Raw genomic sequence first — 23,854 nt, 5'->3', positions numbered from 1 at the left:
AGCGTGGAATAGGCGGTTTCTTGCAGCATTTCTCTTTATGGACTAAAAACTCCTGCAGTCTTGAGTCATTCCATTCCACCAGCGAACGGATCGCACATCTTCCAGTACATTAAGATTATGTATTTCATTTCAAGGCCAATTGGCCCTTAGTAATAGTCTCAGAAGGAGCTTGCCATTACAGACCAGTGGTTATGGAGGACAGAAGCAATTCCAAAGGGCAAGTATGGAGGAATCCATCCCCATTAAAAATGATCTAGTTAAATCAGCTTTCTCTCAAAGGGCCATCAGGCCAAACCTGCTCTTTGAAATTAATAGCCAGACTGAAGCTGAAGGGCCAAGGCATCAATTTACTCCTCCTTCAGACAGAAAATCAGTGAAAACAATCAGGCCAAGTCTGCACTAATGACTTTGCCTTTGAGGAGAGTCTGCAAGAATCTTTCGATGTTTAAAAGAAGACAGAAGGAAAAACTTCCATGTGCTCATTCTTCATTCCATATCTTTGTTTTTTAGGGCCTTGGGGTACGGCTAAAGCTGGGACAGATGTATATGCGCTATCATAAACTGATTCTTTGTCATAATTACACAAAATGATTTCAAATGGACTTGAGCACAGAGTTAATAAAAGCCCTCGTTCCACAGCTCATTTTCAGTAATCTCATCTTACTCAGATTTTCTGCCTTTGATGATGATGATACAATTTAGCAGACCACTGGTAATATATGATATGGTTTTTGGTGCTGTGATGGCACTGTTAAAATATTGGTCAGATCGTTTCACTTTTGTATTAATGAGATTATGACAGAAGATTATGAAAAATAATTCAGTGATTTAAATCCACATTCTGAACAAAGCTCAGTTTGGGGGAAATTAATGTTATTAATGCTGTTATTATTTGGTCACAAAATCAAAAAAGCTGTTAAATACTCAGATATGGATCAAATTACCAGTCCTAACTATTAGCACTAGAATTGAAAATATATTGTACAGTAGTTAAAATTAGTGTCTGAATAAACTGCAGTTTCCAAGAGTCTTTTTTGGACATCTGCATTTAACTTGCGTGTGATACAAAAAAAAATGTATATTATAAATTAATCTGTTTATGTGTTAAAATAAATAATGCTTATAAAATTGTTAGGGAGATAGGGGTTGCAGTTTGGGTTTGTTTTGGCTTCAACCTCAAATATTCTTCATAAGTATGAATAAGAATTAGCATTAGTGGTAGATAAATACTGTATGATTTAAAAACTCATTTTTAGTAATTATAGAGCAGTAAATGTATGTGACTTCTCAAAAGATCGCATACAAAGGTGCCATATAGCTTTGCTTTCATGCAAACACTGAAATGTAATGTCCTGGTTCTTAATGTCAAATGCATGTTGCATGTCTGATTTAAACAAAATGCACAAGGACTGATATTATTGCTGATATTAGACATCAAATCCCCATAGTCAGGATAATAAAATACAGCAATAACATGAGGCTCAGCTAGACCCAGTTGAAAGTACATTGGCTGTTATTTGGAGCTTATAAATTATGAAAAGAAAACCCCCTAATCTTCTTCTGTTTGATGATATTTGATGACCTGCATACGATTTAGAGTCTCTCTTGTAGGTCTTTATTAATTTTTCAACTTGAGCCCACACATCTGCCTCCAGTCCCACAGATCGAACACCCTCCGAGGGGAGAAGGAAGGTGTCGCGGCCACTCGCATATTCATCTGCCAATCGGCGTCCCGGTGCGTGCAGTCAGAAGAAGGAAGCTGAAACTGTTTTTCTCAGCGGCGCTGGCACGCTGAAGATCCACGTCCCGCTGAGGAGTCGCAAATCACAGCTACGTCCCAGCAGGAGGACCAACTTCAGCTTGAACAAGGCCTTGTTTTGTTCAGGGCCTGTGAAATGCAATTAGAAACTCCCTCAGGGCCGTCAGGGGCAGCAACTGAATGAGACCTCCCCGCGGTCTTGGCAGGCCATGGACTTTGAAGTCTTGTGCTATCTCCCCCAGAGAGCCCATCCCCGGTTCAGAGAGGACACCGCATTAGCAACGGAAGAGTGCAGGGAGCTTTCATCTGCCTCCTCCCATGGGGGTGTTGACGGTTCTAATAAATTATGTGATATATCTGTTGTGATAATACCCCGTCTTGTGATTTATCATCTCACAATGCCCTTTTCCCGCTGACATTTACAGCCCTCTGTCTGATGAGGAGCTCTGCGATTGGTTGATCTCTCTAAGAATTCCACAACACCGTGTGCATGACATTCACTTTTATTTGACGTGTTTATAATAAGCTGTGACGGGTACAAATGCAACCACTGCATTTAATCATATTATCCTTCTCTCACCCTACAAAGAAGCGTGGTGGCATACCAGCACAGCGGCTTTAATTGGAGTCGACGACGTCACCCAATGAGAGCGAAGTCTCATTTCGGTGCGAGGTGGAACCGTCTCATCAGCATTCTTGACCCGTCGCCTGTCCCCTCTGGTTATTCTGGGCCTGTAATTAAGAGGATGGCCATAATCACTAGACTGTCTATAGGTACGTGTTGAGCAGAGAGGAGGAGAGTGTTGTAATAGTTCTTCCGCTGGGGTGCCGCTGTCAGGGCTGAGGAGGGAGGTGTGGGAGGCGGTGGGAGTGTCCGCGGAGGGAGGGATCACAGGAATGCACGGTTCGCTACTGTGGGGGCATTCTTGAGCCGGACACGCTCTGGAAAGGATCTCCTGGATGATCACAAACCTGTTTCGGGTGGATTTGCGTTTAATCTGTTGGTCGTGAAGGAACTCAAAGCCTAATGTTTACTCTGTTTGGAGGATTTTACTGGATACAGATTCAGTCTCTGGAAAGGATTGGTTCAGGATTCAACATCATACGTGCTCTGATAATCAAAGTGTAGAAACGAACACTTTGTCAGAGCTCCTAGATTTTGGAAGGACCTATTTTTTTCATTTATACATGCAACAAAGCAACTTTTTAACACACTAACTGTATTCTGAAAAGCATTGGATAGTTGAAAAACATTTTTGGCAGTATTTTGGATTACACTGAGAAGAACCAGAGAGATTATCGTCCTCCTTGTCTCATCTTTTCATTGGCATTTTGGGTAAGTGCCTCTGGAAAATCTAATATAATGTTAAGGTCTTGAGATTTGATGGATTTGGGTTGGTTGTGCTTCTTGCTGTGCATTTAGATATTACAGCAAAGATGAGAACTGCCTAGAGAGAAATGGATAGCTCAGTACAACAATTCTTAAATAAGAATCAAACTTGATTAAAATAATCATTTCTTTTGATTTCATTGCATCTATGTCTTTGTTTCCTGTTGTGAAGCATGGAAAAATTATTATGTGCAGTGACAGTGTGTTCCCTTAGAAGGCATTTGGTCTTTTAAACAGTGAAGGAGCTTGTCATGTTTTGCAGTGGTGAAACAGTGTCCTCTTGTGGTTAAAATGTGTGTGTTGGCTTGTGGATCATTTTTACTGAAACTTATTAATAATATTGCAGGTTGCTCTGACAAACAGAGACATTCCCTCCTCCAAATGAAGGTATGTAAATCTCTTCAAATTCCATTGGTCACATTTTATAACGTGCACATTATTTATTTATGTTGTGTTTATTTGCCTCCCTGGATGAGAATTCATTAGCAACCATTATATCTAACACCTCTTGATAGCTTTGATAGATAGACTCAATTATCTAATGATAGTGTCATCACATCAGTTACTCCAATGAGACAGAATCCTCTGGGAACCTCTAGTGGGCATTTGTATAATTACGTTGACTTCTCAGTAATAATAGAATTGTGTTTAGCTCTTATTTATTGCCAATAAATCAGCTGACTTATGTAGATGAACTCCTGGTGCATTCAGTTAGATCACATGCTGTGATACATGGTGTTATAAATACAAACCTCAGCACAAAAAGATATAAACAATCTTTCTAGATATTAAACTTATATATTCTCATTTTATTGCTTTGGACATTTGACGGGTGCAGTTCATGGCTTTTTTCCCAGGCTAAGAAAGATTTGAAGGTTCACAACATCATGACTTTTCCGTTCTGTAATATGATGAATTGCGCAACAAAAGATATAAAAGACACGTTATACTTGCACTGGGCAGATGGCATGATGAGAAATCCCCTGGATTGAGTACAAGGATGTAAAACACAATACCCTTAGAGCCAATTAGCCTCTCGATAACTTCTTAGGAGGTGGGTACGTTCAGGCCAAGTACGTGCTGGTAATCTTCCACTTAATTGGATAGAGGATTGGACAATCCATAGCCAAAACGCCCAAAAACACTTTAGCCTTGCTGATTTATTTAACAAGACACTCAGTCCTTGCATTTATTTTTATTGGCACACTTACACATTTCAGTCATGAAGCATTCATGAAAACCACAATTGGTTCTCTCTATATCACTCATCACCATTTACTTCATGAAGTTTTTGCTACTTAAGCGTGCTGAAATCAAATCAGAGGCACTTAAGAACTTAACCAGATTACTTTCATAGGGTCACCAGCAATAGATAATGGAATTTACTTCTTTAAGTAAGAGTGGGTGCTCTGGAGGCTCCTGTCTAGCACTTTTGTCAGCAGGGGCCAAGGTCTGGCCACCAGCACTGCTGGGGTCTCACCGGACTGATGGGTCACGGCCTTGGGTCAGACTGCTGGTACGTACAGGAGGCAGCGCTCTATGTGTGCAAACTGTTTTTTGTGTTTTGTGAAAGATATTTTTAGACTTGTAATTTGCTGCAGTTAGCACCATGATTGGCTTGCAAATGTAACAGAAAGGATGTGAGCACATAGTGTTTTGAGAAGCCTATTAAACCTTAAGCCATCTTAATGCAATTGAGTTAAAGGACGCTTGTCTCAATCATAGGAGGATTAGACAGCTTTCAGGGTCTGTTTTTTTTCTCAGTGTTCTGCCAGATGCTTCTCGGAATTCAGTTTTTAATTAGACATCACTTCAATGAATGACACGTATCATATTTCTAATCAGCTTCCTTTGTATTTGTGTATATTTAGATGCAACAGCACAGTTCTGATGACAATTATAGACAGACTGTTAACACAAAGTCTGGTGAAATATATAGGTGATTCTTTAGTTAGGGTCAGTTTTTTAATCATAATGGAAACATTTGGTATAATGTATGACGGTATGAATTTTTTATATTGTACATGAGAAATTTTGAGGTAATAAAGCATAACGGTAATGACATTTTTGGGGGGTTTTTGCATTGCATCTGTGGAAATGCTAAAACAACATTAGTTAAGTAACAGTTGATCAACTTAAAACAATAAAAAAGTAAATAAAATAAAATGCTTTTTAATTAAATTTCTCAAATATTAATCGATTTGAAATTGGTCCTTAATATAAATCTTGAAATTAATGACATTTCTGATCTTCAAACTGCACGGAGAAGTTCAAAAAAGAGAAATTCTGTCATATTTAACTTTTCAACGCTCAAAAATTACACTACTTAACACTTTTATTCGGCAAGGACACATTCAATTGATCAGAAATGGCAGTAAAGACATTTATAATGTTGCAAAAGATTTAATTTTCAAATAAATGCTGCTCTTTTGAACATTCTATTCAAAGAACCTTTTCACAAACATAATAGGCAGCACAACTGTTTTCAACATTGATTTTTAAGAAAAAAAAATTCTTGAGCAGCAAAGTATGATTTCTGAAAGATCATGTGACACTGAAGACTGGTGTAACGATGCTGAAAATTCAGCTTTGCCATCACAGGAAAAATTGCATTTTTAAAACGTATTAAATATAACATTGTAATATTATTTTACAATATTACTGTTTTTCCGTATTTTTGATCCAAAGAATGCATCCTCGGTGAGCATAAGAGACTTTCAAAAACATTGCATAATCTTACCACGCCACGCCAAGCTTATATTCTATATTTTTAAAAGCTTTTTCCACATTGAAGAATCTCCAGTATAAGCACTGTACTATGTTTGACTCTGTTGTTATGGTTGTTTGTTGTTAATGCTAATATGAGAAGGCTTGCTGAGGAGCTGTGTAATCTGTCCGCCCGACACTCGGCTGTCAAAAGTTGACAGCTTCCCTCAACACTCACAACCGTAACATGTTTCTGCCAGGAATAACTCAAATGCTATTCACAGAGCTGTCTTTCTTTGCTTCAGTTTTGGACGAGGTGCGGTGACTGGCCTGGATAGAGTTTTTTAAGTTCCTGCAATGCTTGTTAAGGATGTGTTAAGATTATATGCTATACAGGGCCCAGAATGCATTTCACAGGCATGATCACTGTAGCCACCTTCAAAGTAGGAGCGAAACTATTCAAGGCCATAGTATAATCTGTTCATCCCCTGTCCGTCGCAGACATAGATATACATGTTAGTACAACGGAGTCTGTGAGATAGGCAGTCAGAACAGAGTTGGCATTGTTCGCTGGGTAACCCGAGCCGGGCCTGGCCCGAGCGTCGGGGATAGTGTATAGCTGAAATCGCCGCTGCTGAGACATCAGCCAGACAGCTGACTGTTTGGAGCTTTCAACACAACTCATATAAACACTTTGACTATCCAACTTTAGCGCTCGCTTTGCCCCCAGCTCTCACACACGTTACAGCCGTGACTGACCACTGCGATAAGACTCACAACGGGCCCTTTATCATCAGTGAAGCCGCTTTAAGAGTCTGTTTTAAAGCTGAGGATCTGAGTCTCTAGCGTCCTCCACGCCACTGATTGTTTCACTGGCGCTCCAGGGGCTCGGTTTCTCGGAAGCGGGAGGTACAACACATCCCACAGGCTTCAGTAGACATTGTGTGCACGGCCGGCCTACATCCCCATCACTAATCCCCGACTGAACGAAACCTGAGCGCTGAATAATGAAACCGCTCTATGCCGGGCATTGCTGCCTATTGTACTGACTGTGGGAGAATGCAGTCGTTTTGCTCACAGCAATTTATACGTCCTTAGCTTGTGTCCTGAACTGGCCTTTCACATCATCCTTTGTGAAGGGATTACTTGATGATAACAAGCCATGACTTGCTCAAATACGGCTTGATTCTTATGCTGTATGTGACTGATGAAATGAGGTTTAAGAGGAGGAATTGCACTTTTTGAAATGAGTTATTTGGGTTTAAAGCTTTAAAACTGAGAGAAATTCACAGAGGGGGTGTTCCATCTAAGTATAAACTTTGTCTCTGAATTAAACTATAAATGCAAAAGAAACATTTTCTGACAAAGTAAATGTCTCTCTATATTAAAATGATAGACTTCCACTTTGTCAAAAAATACATAATTGTATTTTAATTGTAAAATAATATCATTTTTAATGTAGCTAGCACAACTCTTTATGAAAAAAGTATTTTGATTGTAATCTAGTATCTTACCAAATTGGAGAGCAGTTTGAGATTGAGATCTCTACTGAAGCTCATGAGACACGTGTGAGATTACTGAGATGCTTTCTTAGGAGAAAATTGTGAATTGAGAGATTAAAAAGGACCGAAAACACATAGAATTGTGTTTAAGAAACTGTAAATTGGCATTATTGTGAACTGCAGTCAAGTAGTGTTCATTTCGTATAGGCTACCTTCTTTGGTAAATAAAAATATTGTAACAAAAAACTGTGTGTAGAATCCCACTTTCATAGCCACGATCTGCACATATTACAGTTTTGATCCATATAAATCACACTAAGCGTAAAAATCCTGTGCATACCACCCAGTTGGCTTACTGCTTTGATGTGTTAACTGGAAAAAAGAGAGAGAGAGAGTGAGAGAGAGAGCAGCGCCATAAAGGAAGTGTTCGCTTAGTCTGTGTGATACCCAACACCACAGACTGTGATCCTGCAGACAGACTGGCAAGTTGAGAATACAGAGAGATACTGTTCCCCTGTGTCTTATTCAAGAGCTGTTGAACGCCTGCTGAAGGCTGCACCAGAGAGAGCTCTCTAAACCTGCCAGATTACAGCCTGGACTGCCTGGAACGCCAATTTTCTAGTAAATCCATGCACGACTCAGACTTAGGGTGCAGAAACATTGAGGTAGGAGCTTTTTTTAGCTGTTTTCAGTTGACGACTAATCCTGAACATATCAGAAGTGAGTATTTGTGTTAGCTCATTTCCACACAGGTGAAATCCAACCGTGTAGTGTTCTTCTCTGAGATAGCCGTTGCTCGCACAAATGTGGCTAAGTGTCAGAGAGAGGTGCAGCCGAACAGATGCACCTTAACTAAGTGGGCTTCATTCACAGTGGGCTAAAAACCATGTGGGAACCTGTCAGCACCCAAGAGCAACTGTTTCTCAGTTTGAGTCATTTGCCAACTGTGCCCTAGCAATAACACACGTGGCCCTCGATGCCACCGGATGATTAATGAGACGTCTCCGCCATCTGCGAGCGCAAAACCGCAGAGGACCGGCTACAGTAAACAGGTTTATGATTTGAAGATTAAGTGTAGTTTTTAGGAGGGCTTACCTGCGCTCCGCCTGAGCTGCGCTCGTCTACTTTTGTATGCACACAAAGCTCCCTCCAATTGCTTCTTCACGAGATTAAGAGCTTTCCCCTGGCACCCTGTCAAGGACAAAATTTAAAGAACACGAGTGTTTAACCTCCAGCTAATCTTGTCTTTGTGAGAATGAAGGGATTAGACCATTCGTTTCTGCATGCCTGGAAGGGTTAGGCCAGTAATGGGCTTGATGAATGACAAAAATGGCTTGGGGAAGGGAGCTGCCAACTGACACAGGAAGACAAATTCGCTGGTGGCCTGACAGCTCCAAAAAGAGGCTTAGCTTAATTCCTGACCTGCATCAAAATAGAGCATTACCATGCCATGACACTAATTGAAAACAAGCAGTTTAATCGAAACGAGTCTTATACACACAAGCCAAATATTTTCATTTATTTTTACCGCTTGTTATTGCTTCGTTTGATGGAAGGGTACATCATCACACGCTGTTCTTTCATTTAACTGGATGCGAATTAGATTAAAACACCAGTGCCATTATGATCCAAGGGTCTATTAAGGACTCTCTGTGCTTGCTTATTATTTAGCTTTACTTGATTAGTCTGTAGCCAGTCCAGCTATTGAGCTGTGCCATGTGGCTTGTACCACTCATTACGGACTAGATGGAGACTGTCTGTTCTCCTCTCTGGAGACTTATTGTCTCCTCCAGCATTTCTCCCGTTCATCTCATTAAGGACTGACATGCTGGTCTGGCACTTTACGCTCTTAAAAATAAAGGTTCCTTATTGGCATTGATGGTTCCAGGAAGAACCTTTAACATCCATGGAACCTTTCCATTGTACAAAAGGTTATTTATAGTTAAAAACGGTTCTTTAGATTATTAAAAGTTATTTTTAAAAGGGATAGTTCACCAAAAAATTATAATTCTGTTATTAATTACTCACCCTCATGCTGTTCCAAACCCGTAAGACTTTCGTTCATCTTCGGAACACAAATGAAGATATTTTTGATGAAATCTGAGAGTTTTCTGTCCCTCCATTGACAGCTACGCAACTACCACTTTGACGCCTCAAAAAGTTTACAAAAAGATTGTAAAACGAATCCATATGAATTGAGCGGTTTAGTCAAAATATTCTGAAGAGACACGATCACTTTATACTGTATGATGAACAAACCTCATTGGTTCTTGCGGAAGCTCAAACGTGCTGCGTAACACGAGAATGAACCTCATTGGTTCTCACACGTCAAGCAAACATGCTTGAGCTTCTGTTTACCATAACCGATGTGTGAATTGATGAATGTCTATACGTGAATATAAGCATAAATTCAATCTGTTCATCATATAACGCGATCATGTCTCTTCAGAATATTTGGACTAAACCGCTCAATTCATATGGATTAGATCTCTTTATGAACTTTTTGAAGCGTCAAAGTGGTAGTTGTGTAGCTGTCAATGGAGGAACAGAAAGCTCTCAGATTTAATAAAAAAAGATCTTCATTCGGGTTTGGAACGACATGAGGGTGAGTAATTAATGACAGAATTTTCATTTTTGGGTGAACTGTCCCTTTAAGAACTTTTAACCGCAAGGTTCTTTGGGGAAGCCAATATGGTTCTTTTATTGCATGACTGCGAAAACTCCCTTCTTTATTTTTAAGAGCATATGAAATATTGCATTCTGGAAGCACCTTTAAACACCTTATATTTTCAGATGTCAAACAGTTTACATTTAGTTTGTTTCTCCACACACATTTACTGTTCCCAACGTTTGAATGACCCCTGCGGCTGTGTCACCCTATTCAATGCAAACAGCTCATCACAAGGGATTTGGAGCTCAGCTCAGGCGAATAAGTTGCTCCTTGTGTTTCCCTCCTCTGTGTACCCCTGGTGTTCGCGAAAGGAGGTCTACCCCTTGGAGAAGCTAACAATCCATTATGGGGTTCTCAAAAGACCTTTCACTATAGATACAGCAGCACTGGAGAAAAGGCCCAAATTGACAGCTCGACACAAAAGAGATTTACTGCTTTGCTTTATGTGCATGAGTGCTGTTCAAAAGGAGGTAATTGCAGGTTGTATAGATGGGCGAATCCCTAAGGGATTTCACCCCTTCATCACATTTGCATTCACTATTAGCGACCCCCACCCCCGGGAGGGACTAGTAAATGTCACTGTGAAACCAAAGTCACCAGTGCTATAACAGCATGTGAAAAGACTAATGCTGTAAAGATAGAGATATCCTTCTCTCCTTATTTATTTATTTTACAAGCTCTGCTTGCCTCATTGTACACTGTTATCTTTGCATTGACACAATTACTGCACTGTGCCATCGTTTATACACTCCTGTTCAAAAGTTTGGGGACAGTAAGTTTCATTCCCAAGGCTGCATTGATTTCATAAAAAATATAGTAAAAACAGTAATATTGTGAAATAATAGTACAATTAAACTGTTTTGAATATATTTTAAAATGTAATTTATTCCTGTGCAAAGCTGAATTTTCAGCATCATTATCCCAGTCTTCAGTGTCACATGATCCTTCAGAAATCATTCTAATATGATGATTTGGTGCTCAAAAACATTTATTTTTAATATTAATAAGTAATAGGGCACAAGAGTCAGGTTCCAAAAATTAAATTCACATTAATTTTCTCCATAGATTTTTAGAACTTTAAATACAGACCTACCATTGCCAATGTTGTATAGTATGTGCTTTAGTTTAACCCATCAGTTAATTTTTTTTAAATATAACAAAAGATAGTCAAACTAACAATATTTGAATTTTGAATGTTCAAATGCGAATTATAAAACTTGTCATGGCTTACACTGAAGGAGGTACACAAGTCATGTTTTGGGACCAGAATATCACAGTGTGTTTGTGGTGGGCCCTTTTGACTTGGCTCAGAAAACCATAGTGTTTTTCTGGGAAAAGCGATGTAAAAATCTAGTTTTACTTGTGTTTCTTGATTATTATTTATTGATGTTCTTGATGGATTCTCTTATTATTTTGCTTTTCTTGGCTGGCCCGGTATCCATTGTGTTGACTCGATATTTTATGACCCACAGGTCTTGCTGATGTTGCTAATACCACAAATGCGTGATCAGAAAACAGCAGGCAGGATGCCACAAGGAGATATTTAAGAACCCCTAGAAAGACTGAAGGAAAACATCTTTCGCCTTCCAAAGCAGTTTATACAAACTCTTGTGCACTTTGGGTGCATCAGCACAAGTTGAAGAGGAGCGTTGTAATCATCCCGTTTTCCAAACACCTCAACATGTTTGCCCCAACGACAGCCCTGCCTCCTCCTCCTCCCCTCTTAACAGGAAGCCCTCTGCCAGTGCCCAGTGCACCATCCGCAGGTCCCTACACAGGTACAGCAGCACCAGACAGACCGCACCATCAAAATGTAACTTAAATCTTTCTTGCATATTCACTGTTTCTCTTGCGCACCTTCTAGATCACGACCTACTGCGGCAGGAGTTAAACTCTCGGTTCCTGGCCTCCCAGACTGTCGATCGAGGAGGAGCACTAGCTTCCCAGGCCTACCTGCGCACGGAGTTCCACCAGCACCAGCACACACACCAACACACACATCAGCACACCTTCACTCCGTTCCCCAACTCCATCATGCCCAGCCCATCAGCACCACTGGTGCGTACCCCTGGCAGACAAGTGAGGAGAAATACTGATACATCACTTATGTTCATAATCAATAATTTGAGCTGAAATTCTACCAATTGCAATGTATAAAATTACTAAGTGAAGGTAAATATCTTTTTTCCCTCTTTTCTTGCAGTTTGACAAATACCCCGCTAAAGTGGACACCTTTCATAGACACAATGTAAGTTAGACGAGATATAAATTCTGAGCACTTAACTCTTTCCCTGCCATTGACGGAATTTTCCGTCTTTCCGTGTGTTCATTGTTATACGGTAGGGGGGCGCTATTACGCATCTTCTGAAAGAGTACAGAATCTCCGGATTAAAACACAGGCAAAAAAGGAGCAAAAACAAGCGATAAAAACATTGCTTATGCACATTGTTGTTCTTATGCATGTTCAGATATTCATACAACAAAGTATTCTGGGGTACATTACATTTTTGTAAAAAAAATTATCAAAAACACTGGTGGTGGCTGGCAACCTTTAAAAAAAAAACTCTGGCAGGGAAAGAGTAAATGGCCTGTGATTTGAGTGGCATGGTCCTTTTAGTGATTCATTCTAGAAGTTTACATAGTTTAGCATTAATAATGTGTCTTTATGAAATTGTACTGCAACTCGAACTCCCTTCAGCTCCAACATTATTACATTTTAAAAAAAAATGTTCTTAACATACCAGTAAATTGTATAATTAATTATAATTTTAATAATAATTTCAGGAATGTGCATAACTTAAATAGGGTTTTAAATAGGACATTTTGATTTGACTTTAAAAGCCATAAAAATAAATACTTTTATGTCCTGAATCAGCATGAACAGACTTTTGATTCCTGACATTAATGACATTTTTCTGTGGTTTCCCTACAGTTGGTCCCGTCGTATCCGTCAGTAATGACTGGAATACCTCCTATGGTTCCACCTGCTGGACCATTCAGCTCTCTCCAGGGAGCTTTTCAGCCCAAGGTTTGCCTGCCACTCTGTCTCTCAGCTGTCTGTTTTGTTTGAAACACAGCATTCTTAAAAGGCCTTGACACTGAAAGAGGCCTGTGAATAACTTGATATTTCTTAAGTTGAGATGACCTCCCACAAAGGAAGAAATAAAAATAAAAATAAAACAAGAGAAGAAAAGTCTCATGGTTTTCTATGGCTTTCAGATGAGATTCTGCAAACTGTTTATTTTCAGCCCCATATCTGCAAACGCCTGTTTTCAAAGGCCAGAAATAAAAATATATTTAAAATAAAATTGTATTCCAGTCTAGCCACACTTAGATACTTAAATTACTTGCATAAGAGATAAAGTGTGCTGAGGAAGAACAGGGAATCCTATGGATTCATCATCATGTTTATAATTTAATTAAAAATGGACACAGTATTCTCAAAGTTTTTGTATCTGCAGGCTTCCAACCCACTAGATGTGGTCTCAAGACCAGGATCAGTGCCACACCAACTTTTACAAAGGGACTCCAGAGTAGGTTTCAATTTATCATCCTTTGCATGGCTTCTCTAATGGACCAAAAAATTTGAGCCAGAAATGTTCAGGTGTCTCATTAAATATTTACTGCTGTTCTGTCTATCAGTGATGAAATATAAGAATAATAATGTATTGTATTATTACATATTTTCCAGCTTCTAGACCCCATGTGTCCTAAACCAAAGGTAAGGTTTGCATGTGATTGTTCAGCTCTTTGTATTAACCTTGTAAACCAGGAACAAAACGCTTTACCCATTATTCACATTGTTTTTTGTTTTGTTTTTACTTCAGAAATCTGGGAAGTGGTGTGCAATGCATGTCCACATTGCATGGCAGGTTTACCATCATCAACAAAAAATTAAGGCAAGTTCAAATCAAATAATTGGATATGCAATATATCTAGTTTTAAACTCGTATTTAATCTATAACCATTTTTCCATTCCTGTGTGTTACAGAAGCAGATGCAGATTGAGCCACATAAATTAGACTTTGGGTTTAAGCCTGATTTTTTTAATCGATCGTCTGGCTCGAGCTTCATGGGATTGCAGCCACGTGATTTACCCCGCCCCTCCACCATCCTCTCTAATGCAGGTAGGAACATATCCACACAAGTGACTGTAATTTTGCCAAGTAGGATGTTCTTGGATCACCATCTTGTTGATTCTGGAACAACATCCCTATCAACTAATTAGATTATAGGCACTAGGTACAATATTACAGTCCAGTTACTTCCCACTGATTTTAAAGGTTAAGGTTAGGGCAGGGTGCCCAATCCTGCTCCTGGAAGGCCACTGTCCTCCAGAGTTCAGATCTAACCCTATTAAACACACCTGAACCAGCTAAAGTCTTCATGATTACTAGAAGTATTACTTCCAGGTATTTTGGAAGTAAAAAGATAATCCAGAAACATGTCTTAGCAAAACCACTGGAACCGTATTAGATCAAATGGACAAAGCTACAACATCAATGAATGCCCATGATCTCAGTGAGCAGTGTCCTGTAATAATAGAAAACATTAATGTTATAAGAGTTTTAAGACAATGTCTGACAGAAACAGGACTGTGCTCATCCAGTATCATCTACATCTGTCTTGTTAGGTCCCAAACAACCTTCCGTTTCACCCTATGGATCCTTACCGCACACCCCAAACAATCTCCACAGTTTAGTCCCCCATCATGGTAAGATTAAATTTACTTCCTAGAGAACTGAATTCATAATAGATCAACATTACTGCTCAAAATCTAAACCCACATATCTCTTGTGTAGAGTCTCTTAATAAGCCACTCACCTTTGGAGGCCTAAATACATTGAGTTCATCTGCCTTTGGAGGGCTTGGAAACCCATCAATAAGTAAGGACATTCATTTATCCTTACAATAAAGGATCTGTAACTGCTGCAGGTGAAAAATCAGTCTTTCCCTGATTGACAATAATTACTCTCTGACATTCATAGCACCAAATGCAACGCATGGTACTAAAGATGGTAAAATGGTGCCAACTTCAAGTGGACCACTGGAGCCCTGGAACAGACTGCACCAGACACCTTCATCCTTCCCTACGCCCCCTCTATGTCAAAGGCCATCTGAACCTGAAAGAGCTCCCTCCGTGCCAGACAGAACAGCAATTAAAAAAGACTCCATAATCAACAAAGATGATCAGGAAAGGTACGTACCAGCTAATTTGGCAGTATGCCAAAAGCAAGAAGGTACCTGCAGAACACTATCTGCTAGCATTCTGTTTGACCTCAATGATAGATACTCAGATATCGCAAACATCCTCAAAAGTTGGTAAACAGGTTGCAGCCATATTTGCTTCATGGGCACTTGGATCTGGAAAGATTTCAGAATTTGGGTACTTCTGAGGAGGTCGGCACTAAGCAAGCTGTCACTAGGAATGCTAAGTAATTGTTTGATCTCCTTAATGTTTTTCAACCCCCAGACAGCAACATCGTGTCTGCCCAGATCCGGGCCACATCTGGTACCAGATGTGGGCCAACACTATGTTGGTATCTGGGCCATTTAATGCTGTAGCAGGCACTGATTGCCTAAACCAGGGGTGTCCAATCCTGCACCTGAAGGGCCACTGTCTAGTTTCAAGACCAGTAAAACAGACTTGAACCGTCTTATCAAGGTCTTTATGATTACAAGAAATTTCCAGACAGGCATGTTGGAACTAAACTCTTTTATTTCAATCATTGCAGGGAGCCAAAAGAGAAATCAAATGGAAGGCATTTGTCCCCCATCAGAAACAGCGCACTTGACAACAAACCATCAACAGAGTCCTTCATAGGTTCCTCTCCAGATGATTCCAAGGAAGAGGAGCGAGTGAGAGAGAAAACACAAGCCCAGGAGCTCCCGCAACAGACCCGAGAAACTGAGGAGCAGAAACACAAAGAGATCCAAAGTGACAAAAGAGAAGAGGATGTCAAGAGTGAGCAGCAGCCCGCTGAGGACAAGCAAGCAGTAAAGGAGAGTTCATCACCCAAACAACAGAGAGAGGATCTCAAGCGGTCAAATAGTGATAGCCAACCCTGGGAGCCAGCTGAGAAGAAAATTAGAGTTGAGTATGAACCCCCCTATTCCAAGAATAGCAAGGTGAGGGTCAAGGAGGAGAAGAGAGACGACCAGGACCACGGGGCTACAACTCACCAGAAGGTCTTGGAAAAACCATGGCAGGGTCCCAGAGCCCTTGCTTTAAACCTTTCACCTCTTTCTACTCATCATTTGCCAATAGGAATCCCAGCTGGCCACCCTGGTCTCGACAGGGCTAGGCTGATCTCACCTTTTCTTGGAATGAGTCCATTACCTGGAGCCGAAAGGCTTCCTTACTCGCCTCAACATTGGGAGTCTATGCGTAATGTTTATCGGGGGTTAGACCTTCCTCGTAGAGACTCTTTGGGCAAGGACCTCTTAATGAGAAATGACCACCTGCAACGCACCATGATGGGGCACCCTGCTTACCCACGAGATCCGTTTCTACAGTCCATGGCCCTGGAGCAAAGGAGTCAGCTGGAGGAGCGTCATCGCCTGACCCTCCAGAGAGAGGAGAGCGAGCGGGGTCGCCTACTGGCCATGCATCATGCTGCACTGGACCCTCACTTGCCGCATCCAGGACTCCTCACAGCAGCTTACCCCAGCGCAGGGCTCCCACATTACAACTCGCTCAGTAGGACTCTACCTGCTGCCTATGTACACACCCAACCACACCCACTTTTCCCAATGCTGCTGGCAAGATCAGGGTCTCCTAGACGGATGACCCCTCTTATGGATAGACCTGTTTTGCATCCACACAGAGACACTGATACTCGGTAAGCTGGACTGCATCAGGAACTGACAGACTCGTGTATATCAAGCACTTCATGTGAAACAAAGTGTAGTCATGAAATGTACAGTGGTGGAAAGTTATGAAATGATTTTTTTGTCAAAGAAAATATTAAAATGATTTTTCTGAGAAAAGTGGTTTTACTTGTTCTTCTTTTAGAACATTGCTTTTAAAAAATACACAACTATTTACAACTATAGCCAGGCAACAATGGAACAATAATACAGCACAATATGCAAAATATTCAACAAGTATCAAGACAAATAAATTAGATGTTAGCTATTTATGCTCAAAAACTCACTCTATTGTTCCTGGAAATTTATTTAAAAAAATAAAATAAAAGCAAACATCTTTTAAAACAGAGATAAAAAAGAGGGTCAATTTTATGTAAAACTTTTTTTGTAAAAAAAGAAAGAAAAACAGCACGTTTCCAGACCAGAATTTTCTTTTTTACAAATAGAATTAGACACCTGAGGTAATTTAAAAAACCTTAAATAAAACACTAACAAAATTTTAAACAACAGATAATGCTGAACATCATCCTCTGACCTGTGCATATTAGTTTATAAAAACATTGATCTAATGGAGGTCAAACAGATTGTGTATTCTTACACTGATGAAACTGCATTTGATAAGTATAAGACTACACCACATCCATTCCTAGACCTCTAGCCACTGCAGCCAGAGCTCTGACAGCCCCTGACGGCTCACCAGGCTGGGACACTTCCTCTGGCTCCCCAATCACCTCAGTCACAGTGTTCAACACACAATACACAGATGTTTCATCGCCTTTCAATGCACTGCTGTCAGCCCCCTCCAAGAGCTCTGAGGTGGAAGAAGATGAGGAAGGAGAAGAGGGCGACGAAGAGTTTTGGGGAGTGCTGTTGCCGCTGTCAGGATGCATCATGGGCTCCTTGGAGTGGCCGGTTGAACCGGAGACCTTGCGAGGGGTGCGCTTTTCAGCCATGTTCTTGATCAACTCTTCCGTAACCTCTACAGTCTCATAGCGCACCATATTTAGCCGCAGATACCCATCCTCATCCTTCTTGTACCTGTTCAAGAGGCAATTGTAAGTAACAATGGTGAAATGAAGCTTTGCGAAGCACCGAGGCTTTCCCATCAACTGTATCGTAAAATGGCTCATAACTCAAAGCTTTTAAACACGGTGCACACTAACGTCATCTTGTGGTCAAAAGTTGGAAAAGCTGCCTTTTCGTCCCAGACGACCCAGCCATTTTTCAATTGTTTTATATAATAAATCAGTTTGTGCTACAAATATCATATAAGGAAATAAAAGTGTTAAGTCTATATAAATAATAGTCTTTCACGTGTCATTGTTCTAACACAATGTATGAACAAATGAGTCAGAATAAAACTAATGAAAAAATTAAAAAATGGGGCAAATTAACATATTGTAGTAGTTGTCCTGTAGCAGATTTAATGAATCTGCTTCGATCAACTCATGCAGCCTTATTCATATAAGCTTTTGCCTTAGTCCTAAACCTTTGAGTTCATAGGCAAGGCTCATGGTAGGTATACATGATCAAAATAAATTAATTTGATTGCGGAATGGTCAGTTGAAGTGCTTGTGAACTAGGGATTAATACAAATTGAACATGCACAACACTACGCATGTAAATATTTATTCTTAAAGAAGCAAATGACTTGCGAAACATGCGCAAGGGGTTCGCACTATTTTTGAAACAGAATACGAAGCGGTCACATGGTTGTGTGTAAAAACGAAGCTTCGGACGTCACAGATCACGGTTATGGCAATACAAATCAAGCTCCGGTACAGTGCTTTAATGTGAAATGTTTTTTTTTATACAAGCTTCGAAGCCTGGGTGCCAAACGTCACATCACTAATTGTAAGCTTAGAACTAATTACACAAAGATATTATGGAGTGCTTTTAACATACCTAAAACGCGAGTGTCCAGATGGCCATTTGAGTTGATGCTTCTTTCGAAGGTGGAGGGTGAGAGTGTAACACCAAGAGAAGGTTTTGTCGCAAAGGTGACACTTGTACCTCGGGACCATGTTGTCCTGCTGAAGACGGTTATCACACATGTTATTTTATGTCATCACTAAATAAACTTTGATTTTTAAGTTACACTTTGATTAATAGAATGTACTGGGGAAAATATAAGTTGATCTCTATTGACAACATTTGTAAATGTAAATGGTGAGTTACACTAATTTAACGCATTAACAACAATAAATAAAAAAATTCAATAATAATAAGACATCAGTAAGAGATGCAAGACAAAAAAGCATGTTAAAGCACTTAAATTAATCAGTAAAAATGTTTATTATTTGAGCTGTAAAAGTGGAAAACTTCTTGTTTTCTCACTTCTCGAAAAGTCTTGTGGCTGTAATTTCATTCTATAAAAAACATGTCCAAAATATTTTCTGTAGTAACCAACATTTTGACTCAAATGCGGTCAACTAAGAGCATCCCTTTAAAAGGTTAGATCACCCAAAAATGAAAATTCTGTCATCATTTACTCACCCTCAAGTTGTTCCAAACCTGTATGAATTTCTTTCTTCTGCTGAACACAAAAGAAGATATTTTGATGAATGTTGGTAACCAAACAGTTGATGGAGCCTGATGGAGCCTGATGGAGCCTGATGGGGGGGGTACTATGGAAGTCAATGGGGCCCATCAACTGTTTCATACAGGTTTGGAACAACAATTTTTGGGTGAACTGTCCCTTTAAATATGAAGCATGGTTGAGGTTATAGCACCCTCTGCTGGCTGACCTCATGCACTCGTTTATAGTGCTGGTTCATGGTGTGGGCCATGCGTGAAGAGTATCCACAGTCCTCTACTGTGCAGTGGTACGCTGCCCCCTCGTTGTGTGTTTCCATGTGTCTCCGCAGATCATGCTGGTTCTTGAAGCTAAAAGTAAAGAGACAAACCATTAAATATTAGTAATATATTCTTCAGTCCTGCTTCAGTGTATGTGGACAGTGTGCAAACTCCCGGCAGCCACCTGCTCTCGCAGAAGTCACATGGGAAGGGCCTCTCATCGCAGTGACGAAACTTGATATGGATCTTCAAGGTGGAGAGGGATGTGCATGTCATGTCACAGAGAGGACATTTTATATGATTCACTGAAGAAGAAAAAAAGAACAGTTGAACTAAAATGTTCTTATATACAGACCCTTTCCAAAAAAATTAGAATATCATGGAAAAGTTTATTTATTTCCATAATTCCATTCAAAACGTTAAACTTTCATAGATTATAGATTCAGGGCCCACAACTTAAACGATTTCAAGTATTTAGTTGTTTATTTGTACATAATTTGGGCTTCCAGCTCATAAAACCCACGAAAACAGGATTTCAAAAAATTAGAATATTACATGAAATCACCCAGTAATTACACAGTGATACCATGGTCATTGAACCAGGTTTTGGTTCTTTTGGCAGGGTGGGCAGGTGCAAATCCTGCTGGAAAATGAAGGAAGCATGAAGTGCTCTTAAATGTCCTGGTAGACGGCTGCGTTGACTCTGGATTTAATAAAGCACAGTGGACCAAAGTCCTCTTTTCTGATGAGAGCAAATTTTGCATCTCATTTGGAAACCAAGGTCCCAGAGTCTGGAGGAAGAATGGAGAGGCACACAATCCAAGATGCTTGAAGTCCAGTGTGAAGTTTCCACAGTCTGTGTTGGTTTGGGGAGCCATGTCATAGGCTGGTGTTGGTCCACTGTGCTGTCCACTCAACGCAGCCGTCTACCAGGACATTTTCAGAGCACTTCATGCTTCCTTCAGCAGACAAGCTTTATGGAGATGCTGACTTCATTTTCCAGCAGGATTTGCAAAAAACACAAAAATTCATTTGACACCGACACTCTGAATCAAGTTAGTATCAGAATTCGACACTGAACTCCAATCAACACTAAACTCAACTGAGCTAAATAATGACACTATTGTCTTTTGAAAGTTGCTATACAGCTAAAATTGTATTTGTTTAATAATTTAAGAACAATAATAATAAATAATTTTGCAAAATCAATGCTGTTATTTTCATATTACTGTGAAGTTGCTTTAAAACTATGTGTATTGTACAAAGTGGCATATAAATAAATGTGACGACATGTAAATCATCTACAAAGAGCAATATTCTATATTGTTTTCCAGAAGGTGTCATTCTTTTGTAAACCATCTTACATTTTTAGGGATGAACGATATTCTGGCCAATAATCATAAGCTGGAAATGATTTTCATGCTATGGATGATATTAAAATTCCATTCTATTTTGTCTAAATAAATAAAAATAGAACATTAAAACAAAAAATCTATAATTTTAAATGCTACAAGTGAATTCAGGCTTTACAACATAATGGACACTCAGGCAGTATAAGAATGGGATATTCATCCTGAGATTTAACAGTGTTATTTATTAAATTATTAGTGTTTTTAAAGATTAAGAGACTGTTACACGACAGCAACGGTAATCTAAATGTAAAAATAGTGCAAATGATAGTGCAATTTTAATCCGTACTATCAGCAGTAATTGATAACAATATATTGTGCAAACTACATGAACTCACCATGCTGACGAACATGGTCTCTCAGCAGCCTCTCGTTGGCAAATGCTTTGTCACAATGTCCACATGTGAGAGAATCTGCAATAAAATGTATTTATGGAAAAACTTCAGCCAGCACAGTATTATAAGAAAGGAGCTAAGACTTTTAATGGCCAAGCTTAAATAGCAGAGTTTTTGATTGAAGAGGAACGATGTGAAATAAACAGACCTTCCGGTTCTGCTTGCCTCTGAATATGGTCAAAGAACTTGGTATTACTGGAAAACATACAGCCGCAGGTGGGACAAGCGACCAGCCGCTCCTGCGTATGACTGCGCAGATGTTCCCGCAGACGGTACTTGATTTTAAAGAACGCATCACAGCCTACAGAAAGAGCAAACATGTTTAACACAGACAAATGGATTATAAACACTGGTGAAAATGTTCCTGGTTTGCAGAAAGCGCTTACCTGACCAGCTGCAGAAGAGGGCCTGCTGCCGATCAGGAAGCGGCTGAAGCTCAGTGCAGTGTGCATGCATGTCAACATGACGGTAGAACCATTCCGGATTATTAAATGAACTCTGGCGACACAAAAATAATGACATAAGCTCATTATATAATGTCTATTTTTAAGTAAAACAGAAGTGACACTAATACTAACATCACAGTGCTGCCACTGACAGACAAATCCCTCAGAGACATCCGGGACTAGGCTGCTGCTGTGGAGATCTTGAGTGCAACTAGCCAGTTCGGGGTGGGATTCAAGAAGCTGAGTCCCGATGCATTTCAGCTTGCTGTGGAAGATGTGGAAATGGGCATGAGCGATGAGCTCACTCTGGCTTCCCATCGCCAGGAACTCACAGCCCCTCCATAAGCACGGATAATCCTCTATAAACGAGACAATATCAAATCTTATTATGTGCTATAAATGCAATTTACATACAAATCAAATATTGTCAAAGACACTTCATTGTAGATCTGCCTGATTTAATTGTCTATTTATGTATGTATAACAATCTCCTACCCAGTTCCTCCATGGCATCTCCTTCCCCAAGATGCTCCTTCAAATGTAGAGACATATGATCACTCAACTCCTCCATGCTTTGACTCTTGAAAGTGCATGATGCCCACTCGCATGCCACCACGATTTTAGAGACATTTCTTCTTTTCGCCATTTTTACCTTGAAGATAGCATAAAGCTACAATAATACAAGACTTCTGAATGTTAAATACATTACATTTGGGAATGACAACAACATTAACGTGCCTTTAAAACTGTTAAGACTTTTTTGAGCTAAGCTCATGACAAGTAAACAAACGTTCAACAACTCGTAATGTAAACAAGGTTGGGTGCTTGTGGTTTACTGCAGCATACACAATAATATACATCTTATTACAACACCATGATACTGTCAAAGAGGTTATGAATGAATAAATTCGCTTACTCTGATGGTAATGAGTCAGTGGCTGGTTTGAGGATCAGGTGCTAGTTCAGTTTCATTAACTGGTCGTGGCTCAGAAGCGCGCGCACACATCCAGACATTAATGTAGAGGGAATTTTACGTAGTCTTAAAATATATTGAGCACATGGACTCTGTACTGTAAAAACATGTCATTGTCTAGGAAATTAAATTACATAAAACTTCATGTCCGACGAGAAGATGAGGGGACGGACGGGAACGCGGGTAAATTGTTTGTTTGAGAGGATGGCGAAGGTCATGACGTGTGTTTCCGTGTAAAAGGCAAAATAAAAGTCCTCACGAATTTTCTTTTGGCTGAGAAAAGTGCTTATAGTTTTACTGCTGGTGGAAGTGAAGTAATGATATACTCAAGTAATGATATATATATACATGTCCATGGGATAGAAAAAGAGGAAACGTTTATTAGACAATTCTTGATATTATTGGAAAAGTTTATAAATTACAAAAATTAAATGTTTATTATCGGTATTATGTTAATATGTCTGTAATCAATATTAATGCATGTATGTAATGCAATTTTAATGGTTTTATTTACGCTTCATAATAGAAAAACAAGTGGGGAAAATATGCAGTACTTAAAATAACCGCTGGAGGGCAAGTGATGACGTTTATAAATATTCCCAAAAATCTGGATGTTACGAGAATTAATTGCAATCTGCATTCAAATGTGATCAAAAGTAGTTGGATTTAAGAATAAAAACATTTTTGTATTGTTCTTTAACACAAAAGAATGCACTACACAATGCACAATACACAATTTAGTGACCCATTTCATTTATCCTTTTTCACATTTTTACTACAAGTCACATTGCCCCATTGTCTTCATTTTCACTTTACCACACCCAAACAATATTCGTGCAGAGACCTGAATTTGCCAGCCCAATGCAGAGCCTGAGACTTGAATAATTTATTGAATTTTGTGAGGATGACTGAGTCCAGTGCATATGCAATGTTCCTT

The 23,854-nt window shown here is 39.6% G+C and overlaps 2 protein-coding genes across 5 annotated transcripts; one reads left to right on the top strand and one right to left on the bottom strand.

Moving 5' to 3' along the window:
• Positions 1-2,557: 2,557 nt before the first annotated feature.
• On the top strand, positions 2,558-17,012 carry auts2b (activator of transcription and developmental regulator AUTS2 b). Of its 2 annotated transcripts, none has more exons than XM_084125529.1 (14): positions 2,558-3,095; positions 3,496-3,536; positions 11,501-11,806; positions 11,893-12,107; positions 12,232-12,276; positions 12,961-13,056; positions 13,490-13,561; positions 13,720-13,749; positions 13,856-13,927; positions 14,020-14,155; positions 14,662-14,742; positions 14,831-14,914; positions 15,017-15,227; positions 15,764-17,012. In XM_084125529.1, exons 3-14 carry the CDS (start codon positions 11,710-11,712, stop codon positions 16,872-16,874), a joined length of 2,250 nt encoding a protein of 749 aa, XP_083981655.1. In that variant the 5' UTR covers positions 2,558-3,095; positions 3,496-3,536; positions 11,501-11,709; the 3' UTR covers positions 16,875-17,012. The 2 variants fall into 2 exon arrangements, with proteins under 2 accessions (XP_083981655.1, XP_083981656.1); XM_084125530.1 differs by having other exon boundaries at positions 2,678-3,095; positions 11,893-12,086.
• On the bottom strand, positions 17,005-23,174 carry LOC311090291 (histone H4 transcription factor). 3 transcript variants are annotated; one of them, XM_084125531.1, is made up of 10 exons: positions 22,861-23,174; positions 22,440-22,596; positions 22,077-22,303; positions 21,885-21,996; positions 21,647-21,799; positions 21,442-21,516; positions 19,879-19,999; positions 19,646-19,784; positions 18,804-18,931; positions 17,005-17,936 (listed from the first exon to the last, which is right to left on the bottom strand). In XM_084125531.1, exons 2-10 carry the CDS (start codon positions 22,588-22,590, stop codon positions 17,528-17,530), a joined length of 1,515 nt encoding a protein of 504 aa, XP_083981657.1. In that variant the 5' UTR covers positions 22,591-22,596; positions 22,861-23,174; the 3' UTR covers positions 17,005-17,527. The 3 variants fall into 3 exon arrangements, with proteins under 3 accessions (XP_083981657.1, XP_083981658.1, XP_083981659.1); XM_084125532.1 differs by having other exon boundaries at positions 22,440-22,614; positions 22,861-23,140; XM_084125533.1 differs by having other exon boundaries at positions 18,804-18,928; positions 22,861-23,140.
• Between the last annotated feature and the right edge of the window lie 680 nt (positions 23,175-23,854).

This window comes from Abramis brama (genome assembly GCF_963993115.1).
Source record: "Abramis brama genome assembly, chromosome: 10".
In the NCBI taxonomy this organism is placed as follows: Eukaryota; Metazoa; Chordata; class Actinopteri; order Cypriniformes; family Leuciscidae; genus Abramis; species Abramis brama.
Note: the sequence above shows the minus strand (reverse complement) of the source record. Positions and strands in the feature narration are given on the sequence as shown.

Coding starts and splice junctions, on each gene's coding strand:
- auts2b (XM_084125529.1), top strand. CDS start 11,710: ATGTTTGCCCCAACGACAGCCCTGCCTCCTCCTCCTCCCCTCTTAACA. Junction 13,057..13,489: donor AGGGAGCTTTTCAGCCCAAG/GTTTGCCTGCCA, acceptor TTGTATCTGCAG/GCTTCCAACCCACTAGATGT. Junction 13,562..13,719: donor TTTTACAAAGGGACTCCAGA/GTAGGTTTCAAT, acceptor CATATTTTCCAG/CTTCTAGACCCCATGTGTCC.
- LOC311090291 (XM_084125531.1), bottom strand. CDS start 22,590: ATGGCGAAAAGAAGAAATGTCTCTAAAATCGTGGTGGCATGCGAGTGG. Junction 20,000..21,441: donor AGACCATGTTCGTCAGCATG/GTGAGTTCATGT, acceptor TTTCTTCTTCAG/TGAATCATATAAAATGTCCT. Junction 17,937..18,803: donor TCTGGACACTCGCGTTTTAG/GTATGTTAAAAG, acceptor CCTCTTGAACAG/GTACAAGAAGGATGAGGATG.